We start from the raw sequence: 17,312 nt of genomic DNA, 5'->3' as shown, positions 1-17,312 counted from the left end.
TGGGCCACGAAGGCCCAGCTCACAGGCACCCCGCGCTCCCCCAGGGCCGTAGCCTAGGCTGCCACTCATCTGACTGTGGGCTGCTCTGGGCCCAGAGCGGGTGCAGACACTCACTTGAGCCCCACACAGATAAGGGAGCGGAGCTTGACATCCATTTGCGCGTGTGCAGCATCATGGGTCACATTGACGGACTGCACAGCCTGGGAGGGCACAGCTGTCACTCAGGTGCCCCCGGCTGCCAAACCAGGAGGCCTGCCCCACCCACTGCCCGCTTACCCGGTAGAGCAGCTCCTCCGGGGTCAAGACTTTGCCGTCTTCATCCAACCTGAGGGGAGACCAAAGCTGCCAGTGCTGCCCTGGTGTGCCAGGCTGGGCCGCTCCCTCCCTGCACCAGGGCTGCCAGGAGACCCCGCCAGGAGGACGCCAGGCTGGGGGCTGGTTACCTGTATGTCTTACACAGCACTAGGCGTGAATACACGGAGTCGAAGTCTCTTTCCACCTCCCGGCCGGCCGCCTGGGGGACAGGGGATGAGTGTCAGGGACAACAGGATAGGTACCAGGTCAAAGCCACAGGGTCCAACTCAGTGCACATCACCACTTGATGAGCTCCTGTGCCAGCTCCGTAGGACCATGGGGGACATGAGTCCAGCCACTGACCTACCTCCTCGATAAACAACCAGGGGTGGCAGGCACCCCCAAGGAGGGACGGCTTCTTCAGTCCATGTTCAAACAGGGCCTTGAGGGCTGGGCAGAGGGTCCCTCGAACAAGGTCAGTGACCGCCTCTGTCACAGCGTCGTCCCCGGCGACGGAGTACTGGTGGTGGGCAATGAGGTCTGAGAGGCAGCCAGGCCCCCCCTCCCCATCCGCAGTCACTGCTGCAGCCAGTGCACGCTCGGGACCCAGGCCCTGGCTAGGAGGGTGCAGGCCTCGCCAGGTCTAGGCAGCAGCATCAGCTCCCAGGGACAGCCGGGCCCACGTGCCCTCTTACCTCTTTGCTCCGTTCATCCAGGACTTCCACAAACTTGGCTGGAAACCAGCCTGCGGGAGAAGCAGGGCCCTGTGAGGAGTGGACAGCCTGGTGTCCTGATACTTCCCCCCACGGGGCTGAGGACACAGAGCAAGCCCGCCCATTCCTGCTGAGGGCGAGGAGATGGGGGTGGTAGAGGGCGCCCAGCTTCACTGTCCAGCCCGCCTCCCACCACAGCTCGAGACTAGAGGGAGGCCTCACCTCTCAGGCCATTCAGCTCCCCGACCCAGCAGTGCTCATCCTTCTGGGAAATGATCTGCAAGGAGGAAAAGTGCAGGAAGCAAAGCTCCGGTTGTCCAAGCGCAGTGTCTCACATGCCATCAGGTTTTGTCCCCAGCCAGGCCATCAGAAGCTTTCGGCAGGGAGGAGGTTCGGGGGAGGAACCCCCTCGCAGCCTCAGGGCCAGCAGGGGCAGGCAAATGGCGCTGGCTCCCAGCTCCCAGGGCCCCCCTGCCACTGAGCGCCCCCATCCTGGGCCCGAGCCGTGGTCTGCGGACGCCCCGAGCCTCGCCCCACGCACCGTGATGATGTCATTCTTGCGGAAGCCCAGCTCATCGTCATCGTGTCGCTCAAAGTCCAGCAGGGCCTTGGCCCGGCGCCGGTGGCTGCGTGAGCATGCCACGTAGTTCTCGTGGTCTCGCTGATGGCTCTCCATGCTGTAGTCGGGGGTCAGCTCCTGCCAGAGCAGCACAAAGGCCCACCAAGGGGGAAGCGCCTCAGCCCAAGGCCCCTGTCCTCGCCAGGGCCTTGGGACCTCAGGATAGGGCTGGGGAAGGAGAGCCCCCAAGTCGAGCCATCGCACATAGGCCTGGGAGCCCGTGACTCACCACACTACAGTTTTTGGGGTCTGTGCACTGGAAATGGCGTGCCACGCGCAGAATGGCTTCCCGGAGATCAGCCACCAGTTCCGTCTGCTTGATGTTCTTAGCCTTGAGCGCCTCCAGGTCGTCCTCCCCTGGGAAGCCCAGAAAGTTGTGGCAGCCATGGCCCCTGCCCACCCCCTTGCCAACTCTGAGGAAGCTCAGAGTCCACACCAGGTATGAGGACTGACAGGCCCTGGTCTCCACCCCCACACCGCCCCCAACTATGGCGTTGAGCATAGTGAGCCTGGACTCGGCTGGCGGGGAAGGAGCCGCTGAGCTCAGCCCAGTGCCCGGCTCTCACCAAAGAGCAGTGAGGTGATGCCAGACTTCCTCCGCTGGGTCCTGCGCCGAACAACCTGCAGGCAGGGAGAGGGGTCAGCGGCAGCCCAGGCACCCGGCCAAGCGGAGGAGGCATCCAACGAAGCCCTCCCACGCGGAGGCCCGGTCCAGCCTCATGCTCAGGCAGCCGCATCTAAAACGGCCTCTGAGGGTCAGAAATGCACTGTCAGTTCAAAGCTGGGTCTGTCTTGCACTAAAACCAGGCCGGTCACAGCAAAGAGGCACGAAAGCCAAGGCAGCAGGTGCTGCCTGGGACAGGGGCAGCAGAGCGGGAAGGGCTGATGGGCTCCCTGTGGCCTCTTACTTGGGGCCTCCTCCAGGGAATCCGCCCCCTAGCTCTGGGTGAGGTGGGGCCTCCTCCCTCAGGCCCACCTGAGAGAGGCTGGTGGTGGCGCTGGTTCCCAGGAGTGGGCCCTGGTCTGCAATGAGGTAGGCCAGATGCTTGCGGCGCTGGGTCTCCACGGCCACATCGGTGAGGCAGCCAGCCAGCTGCATGGCTTCCCCCAGCAGCAGCTCTGCGTCCTGGATCTGTGATGGTATGTCTGAGAGCGTGTTGAAGATGGAGGCCGAGTTCTCGGACTGGATCAGCTCCTCCTCCTGGGCCATGCAAGAGAAGGAGTGAGGAGAGGGGGTGTTACTGCCAGGTGCCAGGCCCGTGAGCTGACCCCAATCACCATCAATCAGGCACTTGTGACTTCTCTGGATGATCAGGCTGAGCACAAGGAGTTGTGACCCCAGGAGACCCCCCACCAGGGGCCTCTCAGGAAGGGCCAGTGGTCAGGCCACATGATGCTCAAGCCTGGACCCCACTGTTTCCCCCAGGGGAGGGGCACCAGGACAGCTGTGTCTGGCACACAGGGCTCCTATTCTTCAGCTGGGAAGCTGGGTGGTGTGGCCCTGGGGTGGACAGGGGGCTGCAGCAGCACCTTGAGGCGCAGCATGCCCAGAGTGGTCTGGAACAGCACCAGGGAGCCCTCGTAGAAGAACAGGTCCCAGAGGCGCAGCAGCAGCCTGATGTGCACGACGCTGGCGAAGGCCGTGAGGAACCAGTGCAACGTGATCAGGGACAGCTCTGTGGACACAGACCACAGCCCTGCGGCTGGGACCAGGGCTGGCTGGCATTGGACAGCTTGGAAAAGGGGTGTCCCCCAGGCACACGAGCTGAGGAGGAGGTGGAGGGTAGCTCCCCCAAAGCAGCAAGAGGCCTTGTGTGCTCCCAGGGGAGAGAGGAGACAGGGTGTCAGGGAATGTCCAAGCACAGGAGAGCAACGAAGACTGCGTGTGCCGGCTCCATGCTCGGCCATCGTCAGACGAGCTCCTTCTTCCTCCCAAGACAGCCAGAGCCCTGGCCTCTGCTGCTGCGTCTGCAGGCCTCCGATCTGCAGGATCTGTGCCCGTCTCAGGACCCCTTGACCCTAGAGAAGGGTCTGGGTGCTGGCCCTTACCGATGTCATGCTCCTGGAGCAGCTTGTCCAAGCGAGGCAGGTACTGGACGATGAGGTGGCGCAGGACCCGCTGGTCTGTCTGGACACCCAGCAGGGTGGTGCTGAAGTAGGAGGCAGGGAGCAGGTCCTCGATGATGGCACACATCATCCAGAAGGCATCCTCCTCCTCCAGGAACAGCAGGAGGCAGGCGGCCACCTGGCCAGGGCAGGGGGACAAAAGGCCTCGACCCAGGTCTCCATGAGAATTAGAAGAGGCACCCTCCTCTGGGGGTCCCATCATAGACCGCATGCCTTCCTCGGGGATGGAACTGCCATATTTGGCAGCCCCAACCTCCTTCAGGACTCCTACCTCCTTCCCCACCTCTCGTCCTACTACCTGGATGGCGGGATCGTTCACCACTGGGAGCCTGGAGGACACCCGGGGGACACCCCCACCCCTTTCCAGGCGGTGCTCACCATGCCCGTGCCCTGGCAGTAGCCAATCTCCGGGTAGAGCCAGGCCAGTGCTCGGAGGACCCTGCGCAGGCGGGGCACCCCGATGCTGCTCACGTTGGCGAAGCAGGCGTTGCTGGGCATGGTGCGGAGCAGGTCCTTCTCAATCTGTCACAGCGCACCCACAGTGAGACCCTGTGAGACACAGCTGCAGGCCTGCGGGCCCACACCCTCCACACTGCTGACACCTGAGACCCCTGCGAGGGAGGCTGAGAGACCCCTTTGTGGGGCAAACCCCAGGCAGGCTTCTTACCCAGGAATGGGGATTCCTCATGCTCCGGGTCAAAGTGACCCTCCAGCCTTCAGGATTAGATTCCAGTTACCACGTAGCTGATCCCACCAGATTCACCACAGAACTTATAAAAATAAAGTTACAGGTCCCTGGGGCTCAAGCCAGAATGAGAATCTCTGAAGCGAGGCCTGGAAATCTGTATTTAAAATCTCTAGGTGGTCCTAATATGCACTCAAGTTAGGTGACCCTTTTGACAATTCTCTCTGCTGCCTACAGAGGACCCAGGAGGGAGCAAGCTTGTTCTGACAATATGTTTGCGGGTGAAACGATTGCCCATGGCTGCCACACGGCTGCCGTGCTCTCTCACGCCACCCCTGCCAAGGGCGGGTTCTGGTAACCCCAGGCAGCCCACTGCCGTCCTGTAGGTCCACAAAGTTTCTGGGCAGAAAGCGCTTCCCGAAGGGCGCCCCGCACTGCCCTGGCCTCACCTGTTTGGCAGCAATGGTCTCGTCGTTGGAGCTGTTTTTCACAATCTCTCGGTAGGACAGCTCGGAACCCCTCTTCTTCTGCAGGGCCCCGGAGAGCCGCATCCACAACTGAGGGGGAGCCAGCACGAGCACTCAGTCTCTCAAGGCACATCTGAACCCTTTTGGCCCTCTGCGGGTCCCTCTGGCCACCTCACCTGGGGCCTCATGCTGTGTGGGATGCCAGCCAGCACCAGGGAGCGAAGCTTCTCAGAGCGGGGTAGGGAGACAGCAATCTTGTCCCAGGTGAGATCCCCCACGTCATGATTATGGGTGAACTCCAGGTGGGCCTGCCACCGCAGCCTCTGTGGAGGGTCCTCCATCAGAGACACACCTGGCAGCTTGCTGGAACTGGGGTCAGCACCATCTGCCAGGAGAGAGTGAGCCCAGGGCCGCAGGGGTGAGCACAGCAGGAAGGAAACGACTCCTCACTGCACGTTCTCCCAAGCAGAGGGCCCTGGGCTTCAGCTCCAGCGATCTCGCGACCAAAACCCAGAGCCACATTTCCAACAGCTTCTGTGGCTCCAGCTGCACATTCCACAGGCATCCCGACCAGCAAACCCGAGCTCTTCACTTTCTCCCCCAAACCCGCCCCTGCCGCAGTCTCCCAGATCCATCGACCCCCCTCCATGCTCCAGATGCTCAGGCACCTTCAGCTCCTCCCCCACTGAGACCCCATGTCCAACCCATCAGCAAATGCCGCAGGCTTTGCCTTCAGAGCACAGGCACAATCCCGCCACTGGTACTACCTCGGACAGTGCCCTAGTAGGAGCCATCATCCTTCGTCTGGATCACCCCCACAGCCTTCTCCCTGGCCCATTTCCACCCCTGCCTCCCAAAGGCTATTCTCCACACAGCAGTCAGGGTGGCCCTTCCCAGACAGTCAGATCATGTCACTCTGCTGGGAGCCCTCTAGTCCCACCTGCCCACCTCAGGTGCAAAGCCAAAGGCCTTACAGGGCTCGGTGCCCCGCCTCCTCGTGGCCCACCCCCTCCTTGTCCTCATCTCCTACTATGCCACTCTGGCTCCCTCCACTCTGCTATTTCCCACCAGACCCACCCCCACTCAGGCCTCCGCACTTATTATTCCCCTTCCTTGGCTCCCCTCACTGCTTCACTTCCTCCTAGTTTCTGTTCAAATGTCTCCCCCTAGAAGCTTCCTTCACCACCTTATGTACAATCCACCACCCTCTTCGCTAGTCCCTGAATTTCTCCACAGCTCCTCTTGCCCCCAGCACTTATTTGTTTGGCCCTTTGGTTTTGTTCCAGGCACTGGGAGGCAGCAGTGGAGAGCACATAACCCACAGTCGGCCTCCTGAAATGCTTGCGCGAACGCCAACAAGGCTCTTGCAGCCACCAGGCAAGCAAGGTGCTAGTGGCCCCACAGCCAGCCTCGTCCCTACTCATCCTAAAGCCACGCCCTCAGCCTCAGCTTTCTAAAGCTTCTCCTTTCCTGAATTTACATACAGTAAAATGCACAAATTTTAAGTGTACACTTCAGTGAGCATCAATACACCAACGTCTAAACATCATTCCCATCAAGACAGAGAGTACTTCCATCGTGCTAGAAAGCTCCCAGCATTCCTCTCAGGCCCAGCTTTTAACTTCCAAATATCTGTCTGCAAACTAGAGGACAAGGGAAACTTCTGTCAGAACTGGAAACACAAGTGATCCGAGGACAACTGGTTTCAGCCAATTAAAATCTCCCAGTCACAGTCAGATGCTGGGACAGGCACCCTGGGTTCTGGCAGATGGCTTTCCCATCTCGGGAACCAACAGGTGTATGTATAGTAGAAAACAATGGAAATGGCTTAGAGGCCCACTTATAGAATGGTTATAAAAAGATTTTGATAAACCCATTATAGTGGGATATCATGCAGCCACTGAAAAATAGGCTTTTAAAGAGTTCTTAACTGACAGAAAAAATGCTCGTGGTATAATGTTAAGAGATCTAAGAGCAATATGAAAACGTGTATATGAGATAGTCTTAGTTATGAAAGCAAATACCGATACAAAGCCAGGAAAGGAATACACAAAAACGTCAGCAGTTATCTTCAGGTTGTGGCATTACGGGTTAATTTGTTTTAATCTTTACATTTTTCTGTATTTTTCTACTTCTCTTTAATGAATATTATTGCTTTTATTATCACATGAAGATCAATAAAATTAATCTAAAAAACACCAGAGGTCACCATCTACTTATAACAGCAGCACCCTCAGATGCAGCTCTGTGGGTCCTGGGGCGGGGAAACATCCGGAGCCCAGAGGCCACAGCTGCTCGATGAGTGTCAGTGGAGCTCTGTCCTCCCCAGAGGACAGAGGACACCAGCAAGATTACACAAAATATTACCTTCCTTGTCCACACGGAAGCCGAACTCATCATAATAGAACTCTGGTTGCTCCTCTGACTCTTCCTTCTAGAACCAGGATGGGGAAGAGTCAGTCAGGTGGCCCTGTCTGGGACTACAGGTTCTGGGATCACAGCCACCCGCGTTGCTGCCTGCTGAAATTCCACCCAGCCTTCAAGACTCAGATCAGAGGCCACCGTTCCCTGAAGCCTCTGTGGTCATCACTCAGCTGCAGGGGGCCACTACCTTCTGGAATTCTCCCAGCATTTTCCCTGTTCTTCATGGAGGTCAAAGACGGTAAGATCAAGGTAAGAGAACTGTTTTATGCATTTCTGTGTCTCCATAATACTAAGCACATAGTGCCATAATACTTTAACCTAATGACTTATTCACAGAGAAGGCGGAGCTAAGCTGCCATCTCTGAGGGTGGCCTCTGACCCTATGTGACTATGGTGGAGTGGCCACCTATGCCCTAGAACCTGTAGTGTGGGTCCCCTTCGGCACCACATCTTGGGAGCAGAGTGCTGGTAAATTGCTGTACCTGCGTGTACTTGGCCAGGATCTCCTGAGGCCACATGCTTGGAGTTAGGGCTGAGAAGGGGCCACTGGCAGAAGGCACATGGCTTCCTAAAATCAAGGAGGACCAGGAATAGGAGATGACGAAAATGCAGAGTGTTCAGGGGGAAAATTCAAGCCAGGACATTCCCCTGCCACCCCAAGGCACCAGCAGTGAAGGGACTGCCCGTCTCAAGCGGAATGGGTGAGGGAGGGGAAGAAACCTAGAGACATGCAACTTTCCAGAGGAGGAAAAGAAAAACAGGAGCATGTCAGAAAACATAACCAAATCTCATCTCCTTGCCTCCTCCTCCACCTAAGAATGAGGATTTGTAGGCCGGAAGGAGGGTGGAGGACAGAGACTCGGGCAAACGGGAGAGCTGAGCTCAGAAGAGATTGCAGCGACTCTCCCGACGCCCCATCAGAAGTCTTGCTCCTTTTTACCCCTCTTACCTGGATGGTCTTAGTGAGCCTCAAAGGTATATGAAAAACAAACAAGCCCACTTCCATCCCACGGGTGGGTCCTCCTGGGCAAGATGCCCCTGCTCTCTGGGGGCCTCTCACCCCATTTCCAGCCCAGGCCCTCCTCCCACCTGACATTGTGCAGACAGGCGAGGCGAGTCTTCTGCAGATCCAGACTCAGAAGTTTTCCTCTCCTAATGTCTCACAGCTGGAAGGCTCCTCAGGCTTCATCTGATAAAGAAACAGCAGCCCTGGTAGGAGAGCAAAGGGGAAGGTCATTCTAAAGCGGCTCCTCTCCTGTGATCCTTTCCACCCACCACTCTAGTTTTGCCGGCCCAGAAGCAGAGGGGAGGGAAGTCCTGGCCACTGTTCAACAAGGGAAGGAAAAGTCAGACTTAAAAAGCCTCCTATTCTGAAGAGTTCATCTGAGAGAGGATACACTTTGAAGAAGCTACAATACTAACGTTCTTAACAGCTCTGTCAGCCAAGGGGGGTGTCCACTCAGCCCCCACATTATCCAGGAAGGAGAAAACCATACGTACAGACTTCCCGATGCACTATGCTCAGGCAAATGTTCCTTAAAAAAGAAAACAAAAACCAGCCACTACCAAAACCTCCATGACTGGGTTCCCCTGAGACGGAATCTCCGAGGATCATTTGGATGGAATTCAGCCGAGCTGCTGAGTCAATGCCTCCACTCACCCCGACACTGACATTTTCCACCTCGTCCAACAGTCTGCTCTTCAACGTTTTCCACTAGCCTTACGGCTGGGAAACTAGGAAATGGCAATATATCTCTCCTGTCGCTGTTGAAACCCCTGCCTCTCTCTCTTTTTTGTCCTCTTAAAAAATAAGCACTCAACATAAAAGGACAAATAGCCCAATTCAAAAATGGGCAAAAGATCTGAATATACATTTCTCCAAAAAAGAGATGCAAATGGCCAATGAGCAGGTAAAAAAATGCTTGACATCATTAGTTACCAGGAAAATATGAATCAAAACCACAATGAGATACCACTTCACACCCACTAGGATGGCTATCATCGAAAAGGCAGACAATCCTAAGTGTTGACGAGGATGTGGAGAGATTGCACCCTCAGCCATGGCTGGTGGGAATGTAAACAGCTGCAGCTGCCGTGGAAAACAGTTTGGCAGTTCCTCAAAGAGATAAACACAGAGTCACAGGACCCAACAATCCCACTCCTGGTTATTCACCAAGAGAAATGAAAGCGTGTATCCACACAAACACTTGCATATGGATATTCATGGGAGCATTATTCATTACAGCCAAAAGAGTAGAAACAACCCAAATGTCCAACAACCAATGAATGGATATACAAAATGTATGGAATATCTATACAAGGAAATTTATTCAACCGTGAGAAGGAAGGAAGAACCAACAAGGCTATAACGTAGATGAATCTTGAAAACATCATGCTAAGTGAAAGAAGCGTCACAAGAGGATGAATATTGTGTGCTTCTACTCAAATGAAACGTCCAGGAGAGGCAAATCCTTAGAGACAGGAAGTAGATTGGTGACTGCCAAGGGACGGGGAGAGGGGAATGCAGAGGAATTGTTAACGGGGTTTCTATTTGGAGAGATGAAAAATGTTCTGGAAGTGGATAGTGGTGACAGCTGCACAACAGTACGAAATACTAAAACCACCATACTGTGTACACTTTAAAAATGGTGACTTTTATAGTATGTGAATTATATCTCAATTAAAAAAACAAACGCCATCATCTGGGGTGTCAGCACAAGTGGCTCCTCTGCCTTTCTAACTCTCTCTTTCTAACCTGCCCTATTAGAACCAGAAAGAGTCTATTATCACCTGCTTGAGCTTCAACAGAAATGCAGTTTTAGAGTAGTTTTCTCAGTCTTTTTCCTGAATAGCCTCTTACTTATAACTGTGAATGAAAAGCTTTGACTCCAGAAATAAATGTGAAGTAACAGTAAGGAGATATGGTTCAATATTTTAGGACAAGTTGTCTTTTCCTTGAAATCACATTTACCTAGAAGAAAAACCTCCTTTTGCCATTTTTCTGGTGACGAGAGTTTGGAAGTGACAGTTGTTACTCTGGTCCACAGCAGCCCCAGTCTTCTCCAGGCTATCTGCCACAGAACTCTGGTGTTGGGGATTCTGGGTAAGCCAGAAGGATCAGGTGAGAAAATAAAACCAAAAAGGAGGGAGGCTGGCCCAGTGGCATAGTGGTTAAGTTTGTGTGCTCTGCTTCGGCAGCCTGAGGTTCATAGGTTTGGATCCCGGGCACGGACCTACACCACTTGTCAGGTGCCATGCTGTGGCAGCATCCCACATACAAAATAGAGGAAGACCGGCACAGATGTTAGCTCAGTGACAATCTTCCTCTCTCTCTCTCACACACACACACACACACACAAAGGAACAGAGGTACAGAAAACCCATGTATATTAAGGGAAAGGTAGGTGATATTATAAATATATATATATATAAAAAAGAAGAAGAAACCAAAAAGGAAAGTCACAACCGCTTCAAGGGAGCTGTGAGGAAACATCACCCTGTGGGCCCTTAACTCGAGCGTCTGTTGAAAACGGGCACAGGAAAAAAAATCCCAGTTCTCTTTAAAGACATATTTGCAAATTTGGGGGCAAAAGAGCTCCTAAGGGCAGCTCAGCTGGGTCACCAACCTCGACTCCTACCCCCAGACACCTTGACCATGCGAAGTCGGGGCGAAATGCCCCTGGTGGAGGCTTTGGTGCCCACCTGGGAGAGCCCCTCCCTCCTGCTTCCAAGCCCTGCTGAGAGCCAGACGGAGAAGCCGCCTTCCCGACCGGCTCAGGCAGCCAAGGCTCATCTGTGCTGCAGGAGGACCACCGTGAAAGCATCCTGTCTCCCTTCGGTGTAACAGATACGTGGGGCCTGGTCTGAATCAGAATTCGGCGCTGGATGGAGCACTACATATTTTTACCTAAAAGGGACTAGCAGTTTTAAGAATCACGTCGTCATTCAATCCTCACGACACCTTTTGAAGTAGATCTATTCCCTATATACGAGAAAGTAAGCCTCGAAAAGACCTGGACCTGCACAGTTTTCCAAATAGGCTCCAGCAACGGTGCCTCCTGCAACACACGCTGCCCGCCACCCACCCTGTGAGACGACATCACAGCCACCAGCCAGGTAGCCCTGGGAGAATAACCTGTGCTCGGTTATGCCACCCATGGGCCTGGAGCCCCGGGAGGGCGTTTGCGCCATGGTGCTAGTCGAGGAGGGGGCGGCTTCAGAGCTCATCGCCTGCCCCGCCTTAGTGCAGAGGCTGGACAGCACTGCGGTTAAAGTGAAGACGTCTCCAGTCAGATGGAGGTGGATTCCAACCCCAGCTCTGTTGCTCCTCACTTGTTATAACCTCAGGCAAGTTCACTTCACCTTTGTTTTTTTTGAGGAAGATTAGCCCTGAGCTAACTACTGCCAATCCTCCTCTTTTTTTTGCTGAGGAAGACTGGCCCTGAGTTCACATCCGTGCCCATCTTCCTCTACTTTATATGTGGGACGCCTACCACAGCATGGCTTGCCAAGTGGTGCCATGTCCGTACCCAGGATCCAAACTGGCAAACCCCAGGCTGCTGAGAAGCAGAATGTGTGCACTTAACCGCTATGCCACCGGGCTGGCCCCTCACTTCACCTCTTTGAATCTGTTTTCTTATCCATAAAGTGGAATAAAAATATCTATGTCTTACGGTGGCTATGAGGATTAAGTGAGAATGCAAATAAGGCCCTTAGCACACCGTCTGACACACAACAAGTACTCAGGAAGCACAAGGCAATTAGTAGTAGTCCTCATAATTTCTAGAAATTTATTGTTAATGTCTGGGCCCTCTACACTGAGGTTTACTAAAAGCCATGTGATACCGCTGATGTCCCTCCATTACGACCTATACAAATGGTAATTTCCTATGTTTCAACATAATTTAAGCCAGTTGAGATCGTGAGAAAGACTCCTCCTCACTGAGGCCCCAGAGGTAGCGATCTTGTTGTTTCTTCTGGAAGGGTAGAGAAAGTGTGAAGGAAGCAGGTGTTGCTTGTGGTGAAGGAAATGAGCTGTCTCTGGCTGTGGAGGACTGAGGGGGCTGGGAAGACAATTCTCAATAAGCGGATCCCCCTCCTGACCTTAGCCTGCCTCCCACTCATTCACTCACTCAACAAACAGCTATAGAGCGCTGCCTTGAGCCAGGCGTGGTTCTAAGGGCTGAGATGCAACAGTGAAAAACAGAAGTCCTAGCCACTACATTACAGCAGAGAGTCAGACAATGAACAAAAAAACAGCTGTGTCAGATCATGATGACTGTGTACTCTGAGAAAAGTAAATGAAGGTACAGAGAGTATTGGAAGAGAGGGGCTATTTATATAAAACGGTTAGGAAAAGCTCTTTGAGGATAAGGTGACACCTGAGCCAAACAAAGAGAAGTGAGGGATCAAGTCATGTGGGTATCTCAGGGAAAAGCGATCCAGACAGAAGGAACAGCAAGTGCAAAGCCTTCAGGGCAGGAGCACACTTGGCAGGCTGAAGCAGCAGCAAGGCAGCCAGGGGGCTGGGGTGAGGAGAGGAGAGTGTGAGGAAACGTGGGAGACGCAGCAGGGTTACAGAGGGCCCAACAGCACCAGACAGACCTTGGATCTTACTCTCAGTGAGCTGGGACATTACAGGAGGGTTCTGAGCAGAGGGAGCCTGAACCTGCCTTAGGTTCTGAAAGCCCTCTCCGGCTGCTGTGCAGGGAAGACTTCAAGGCCGGAGGTGGTGGCAACGCCAGCGGGAACGATGTTGGCTTTGCTACAGCAGGACCAGCGAGAAATGGTCAGATTCTGGATACGTTTTAAAGAGTCTCTACAATAGTACATATATGCCACGTCTCCCACTGACTGCCCTAGAGTCTCCACGAACAGGAGCCGGATGAGATACTGCTAAGCTGGGCAGGCAGGTTTTTCCTGCCTCTGGTTGCTATGGAAACCTTCCCGCAAGCAGCCATCTAGGAGGTGGCGGAAGCAGCTGAGGAGTTAGCCACGTCACTGGCTGCCCTGCTGCTGTCAGAGAGGTACCAAGAGGCAGACGCTTCTGAAAAACAGGACTGATGCAAGCAACTCTGGGTGCTCTAGAAGGAATTTTTAAACATTAAATTTACATGCTTAAAGGAGTCAGTCTTTTTACTCTGCCTCCAGTGCATTTCTCTCTAGTTTGCCGATGCTACACAGACAAACTGTATTCACAAGGGAGCCCGTCAGATGTCACTGTAAACGCCCGTGTGTGTGGCCTCTTGATGCACATCAGCGAGATCCAGTCCTTCATCTACTCTTAACCCCCTGTCCTGTTTTCTTTTTTTTTTTTTAAAGATTTTATTTTTTCCTTTTTCTCCCCAAAGCCCCTCGGTACACAGTTGTATATTCTTTGTTGTGGGTCCTTCTAGTTGTGGCATGTGGGACGCTGCCTCAGCATGGTCTGATGAGCAGTGCCATGTCCGCGCCCAGGATTCGAACCAACGAAACACTGGGCCGCCTGCAGCGGAGCGCGCGAACTGAACCACTGGGCCACGGGGCCAGCCCCCCTGTCTGTTTTCTTGATGATACAGCAGAGTTGCCACAACCACAGAGCTGGTCACGCATTTGCCAGGGAACATGAAAGCTGTAAGCAGCAAAAGCAAAAATACTTGTATTCTAAGAGGCCTCTGCAATCCTGAAGACTATTATTTTTCCACGAGGAAATGACAGGACACTGAAGTCTATCGGTAACTAACTGGGAGAGAGAAGTGCAAAGCCAGGAAAGTCCGAGAAAGGCTGGAGTAAGATGATAATGTGGCCACTACAGATGCTAAAAAAAATAAAATCAGACAATAAATGCTCAATGGGATATGAACATTTTATTGGAAAATACATGAGTACTTTTTTCAAGGTAGGGTACAAAAACATTGGGGTTCTTCCTGGCTTCTCTTCCTCAGCATACCTCTAAAATGTGTGTGGGCTCCACCCTCTGCCCTTGCTCTTCTCACTCGGAGCTATTCCTGGGCAATCTCGTGCCCTGCCAGAGCTTTCACAACCACCTGTCAACTCCCTCCTCTGCTGACACGTTTCTCCCAAGCTCCAGACTCCTATTTCCAGCTGCTTCCTACTGCCGACATTATCTTTCTCAAATGCAAATCTGATCCCTGCGTCTTCCGCTTCACTCTGGCAATGATGTGCCATATCCCCAGAACATGGGCCACAGTTTCTAACAGCATGAGGTTCTACAGGACCTGGTTCTGCTCCTCTCTCACCATCCCCACTCTACCCTACACTACAGTCATGCTGGCTGACCTATTCCAGCTGCCCAAATGCTGCCTTCCTTTTGTCTCTAACGGTCTTCTCCTTCCTGTCAGACAGACTCCTATTCATACTTGAAGACTCAACTCAAACGACGTTTTCACAGAAAGAAGGTTTCTGTGGTGGCCAGCCTCCACGATGGCCCCAAATGATTCAGCCTCCTGGTATTCACACCCTTGTGTAGGCCCCTCCACGCCGAGCAACAGCTAACCTCTGTGACCAACAGAATATGGCAGAGTGGCCGTGTGTAACCTCCAAGGACAGGCCATAGTTGGCACCGCAGCTCCCCCTTGAGCTCTCCTGCCACTCGTCCTGGGGGAAGTCAGCTGCCATGAGATGAGGACACCCAAGGAGCACCACGGAGAGGCACCAACTTGTCAGCCACACGAGTGAGCCACCTTGGAAGTAGATCCCCTGGTCCCAAACCTTCGGATGCCTGCAGCCCCAGCCAGCATCTGACTGCAAGGTTGTGAGCGACCCTCTTCTCAGAATCTGAACCAACACGCCCCTGAATTCCTGACCCCCAGAAACCTTGAGAGATAATAAATGATTACGTGGTTTTAAGCCGCTAAGTTTTGGGGTGATGTGTCACACATCAATAGATAAGTACTATAACCTGCACGACCCTTCTCCGCCTTTAGTTGAAGTTCTCTCTCTATGCTCCTATAAAGCCCTGTGAATAAGTCCATCACAGCACATATCACCAGAGCATTTTTATTGCTTTTTCTCTTTTGGCCAACTGACCCCTCTAGACTAGACTACACCCAGTTTCTCGTTACATCCTTGGCACTCAGAAGTCTCTTGATAAACATTTGTTAGATAAATTAGACGAATGAATGAAGAGCAGATGAGGAAAAAGTAAATAAAAGTCCTATTTCATACCATGGTAATAAATAACTAGCATTTTATGTACTCCATATTCTCCCTTCTTCTGGGTGTCTGGAAACAGCAATCCCCACCACACTTTCTGAAACTGTGTCCTTTTCTCACTCTTCCCCACAGCACAGTTCTGGGGAGCTGTTTATATCTGCACGACTTCATCTCCCTGAGCCTAGCTGATGGTTCTGGGCAAGCACAGACCTGGGTGTGCCAACCTTAAGACTCAGCAGCCATTGCCGAACAAGACCAGACCAGGCATGAGCACCTGATCCCAAACGGCCTAATGAACCCTTCTTGGAGGTGCTGGATTTGAGACCTAGAGAGCCAAGGAAGTGTGTCCCTTTGGTGATGGAAGCACACATTTATACACACACACAGACGAATGTATGCACCTTCATATAATTATATGTATATACATACATACAAAACTTTTTAAAAATAAAATACTCAATGTTGGTAAAAACTAATTTTGTGATTTAAAAAACCACTTCACTCATGAATTTCTGTAAATTGGAGAGCTTTGAGCAGGGGCACAACATGGTTTGACTTAGGTTTTAAATAAAGCACACTGGCTGCTGGGTGAAGAATCAACCGCGGCGGGGTGAAGGGCGGCAGCTGTAACAGTTGTCTAGGTTAAGACACGGCATCTTAGATTAAAGTAGTTGAGATGGTTACAAGTAACCAGATTCTGGATATACTTTGGAAGTGCAGAGGTAGATAATGAAAAGAAGGAATCAATGATGTCTCCTAGGTTTTTGACCTGAACAACTGTGCAGGTCCCATTAACCAAGATGAGGGAAAGCCGAGGGGAGAGCAGGTTTCAGGGTTAGAAATCAAGAGATCTGCTTTGGCCATGTTAAGCTGGATGCTTATTAGACCTCTAAGTGGAAATGTCAAGAAAGGAGCTGTGTGTAGGAGTATGGAGTTCACAGAAGCCCAGTTCACAGAACTGGAGATGTGAACTTGGGAATCATCAGGACTAGATGTCATGGCCGAGGAGAAAATGCAGAAGAGAGGGCCTAGGACCCAATCCTGGAACATTCCAACACTTAGAAGTCAGGCAGAGAAAGAAACAAGAAATAAAATTTGAGGAGAGGTCAGTGAAGTAGAAGGAACACAGTAGTATGTGGTGGTGTAGAAACCAAGAGAAGAAAGCTCTTCCAGGAGGGGGCGATAATCAGTGTCACAGGCTACCTAAAGGTCAAGCAGTATGGGGACAGAGAATTGGTCAGTGGTTTGGCAAGGTGGTGGTTGTTGGCAATCTTGACAAGAGCTTCAAGTTTTAATGGTGAGGGTGAAAGTTCAACTGGAGGGGGGTTGAAGAGGGATCAGAAGAAAAGTGGAGTCATCGGCATCAAGATAGTACATGATTTCAACAATTCAAAAGATAATACATACATGCTGAAGGTAACACAAAAATGAAGATGGCTGGGTTAGGTGGTAGGAGTATGAGATTTATTGGTCTTGATTTTTAATGTTTTGTTTTTGAAAAAGTATAAAGGTATTATGTTCAAAAATAATTACATCAAGAAACTTGTAGGGCCGACCCGGTGGTGCAGTGGTTAAGTTCACACGTTCTGCTTCAGCAGCCTGGGGTTCACCAGTTTGGATCCTGGGTGTGGACATGGCACTGCTTGGCAAGCCATGCTGCGGCAGGCGCCCCACATACAAAGTAGAGGAAGATGGGCATGGATGTTAGCTCAGGGCTAATCTTCCTCAAAAAGGAAAAAAAAAAAAAAGAAAGAAACTTGTACACAAATGTTCACAGCAGCATTATTTATAATAACCCCCAAGTGGAAACAATACAGCTATCCTTCAAA

The 17,312-nt window shown here is 52.5% G+C and overlaps 1 protein-coding gene across 8 annotated transcripts in view; it reads right to left on the bottom strand.

The window, feature by feature from the left end:
* Nucleotides 1-17,312, bottom strand: part of SGSM3 (small G protein signaling modulator 3) — a 38,747-nt gene that overhangs the window by 1,788 nt on the left and 19,647 nt on the right. For 3 of the 8 annotated variants that reach the window (XM_023631734.2, XM_023631735.2, XM_070253673.1), the window contains 18 exons: nt 8,419-8,538; nt 7,812-7,897; nt 7,273-7,339; nt 5,082-5,290; nt 4,888-4,995; nt 4,132-4,275; nt 3,676-3,871; nt 3,157-3,302; nt 2,603-2,827; nt 2,193-2,247; nt 1,856-1,983; nt 1,549-1,704; nt 1,230-1,284; nt 990-1,039; nt 662-814; nt 444-514; nt 277-325; nt 115-200 (listed from right to left, as the gene is read on the bottom strand). In XM_023631734.2, coding sequence (XP_023487502.1) covers nt 115-200; nt 277-325; nt 444-514; nt 662-814; nt 990-1,039; nt 1,230-1,284; nt 1,549-1,704; nt 1,856-1,983; nt 2,193-2,247; nt 2,603-2,827; nt 3,157-3,302; nt 3,676-3,871; nt 4,132-4,275; nt 4,888-4,995; nt 5,082-5,290; nt 7,273-7,339; nt 7,812-7,897; nt 8,419-8,425 — 1,991 coding nt within the window. In that variant the 5' untranslated portion in view covers nt 8,426-8,538. Of the gene's footprint in view, nt 1-114; nt 201-276; nt 326-443; nt 515-661; nt 815-989; nt 1,040-1,229; nt 1,285-1,548; nt 1,705-1,855; nt 1,984-2,192; nt 2,248-2,602; nt 2,828-3,156; nt 3,303-3,675; nt 3,872-4,131; nt 4,276-4,887; nt 4,996-5,081; nt 5,291-7,272; nt 7,340-7,811; nt 7,898-8,418; nt 8,539-10,300; nt 10,424-12,933; nt 13,190-17,016; nt 17,208-17,312 lie in introns of those variants that run through there. The other 5 variants (XM_070253675.1, XM_070253676.1, XM_070253674.1 and 2 more) reach the window with 4 other exon arrangements.

Source organism: Equus caballus, chromosome 28 (genome assembly GCF_041296265.1).
Source record: "Equus caballus isolate H_3958 breed thoroughbred chromosome 28, TB-T2T, whole genome shotgun sequence".
Lineage (NCBI taxonomy): Eukaryota > Metazoa > Chordata > Mammalia > Perissodactyla > Equidae > Equus > Equus caballus.
This window is presented reverse-complemented; position numbering and strand designations above follow the sequence as displayed.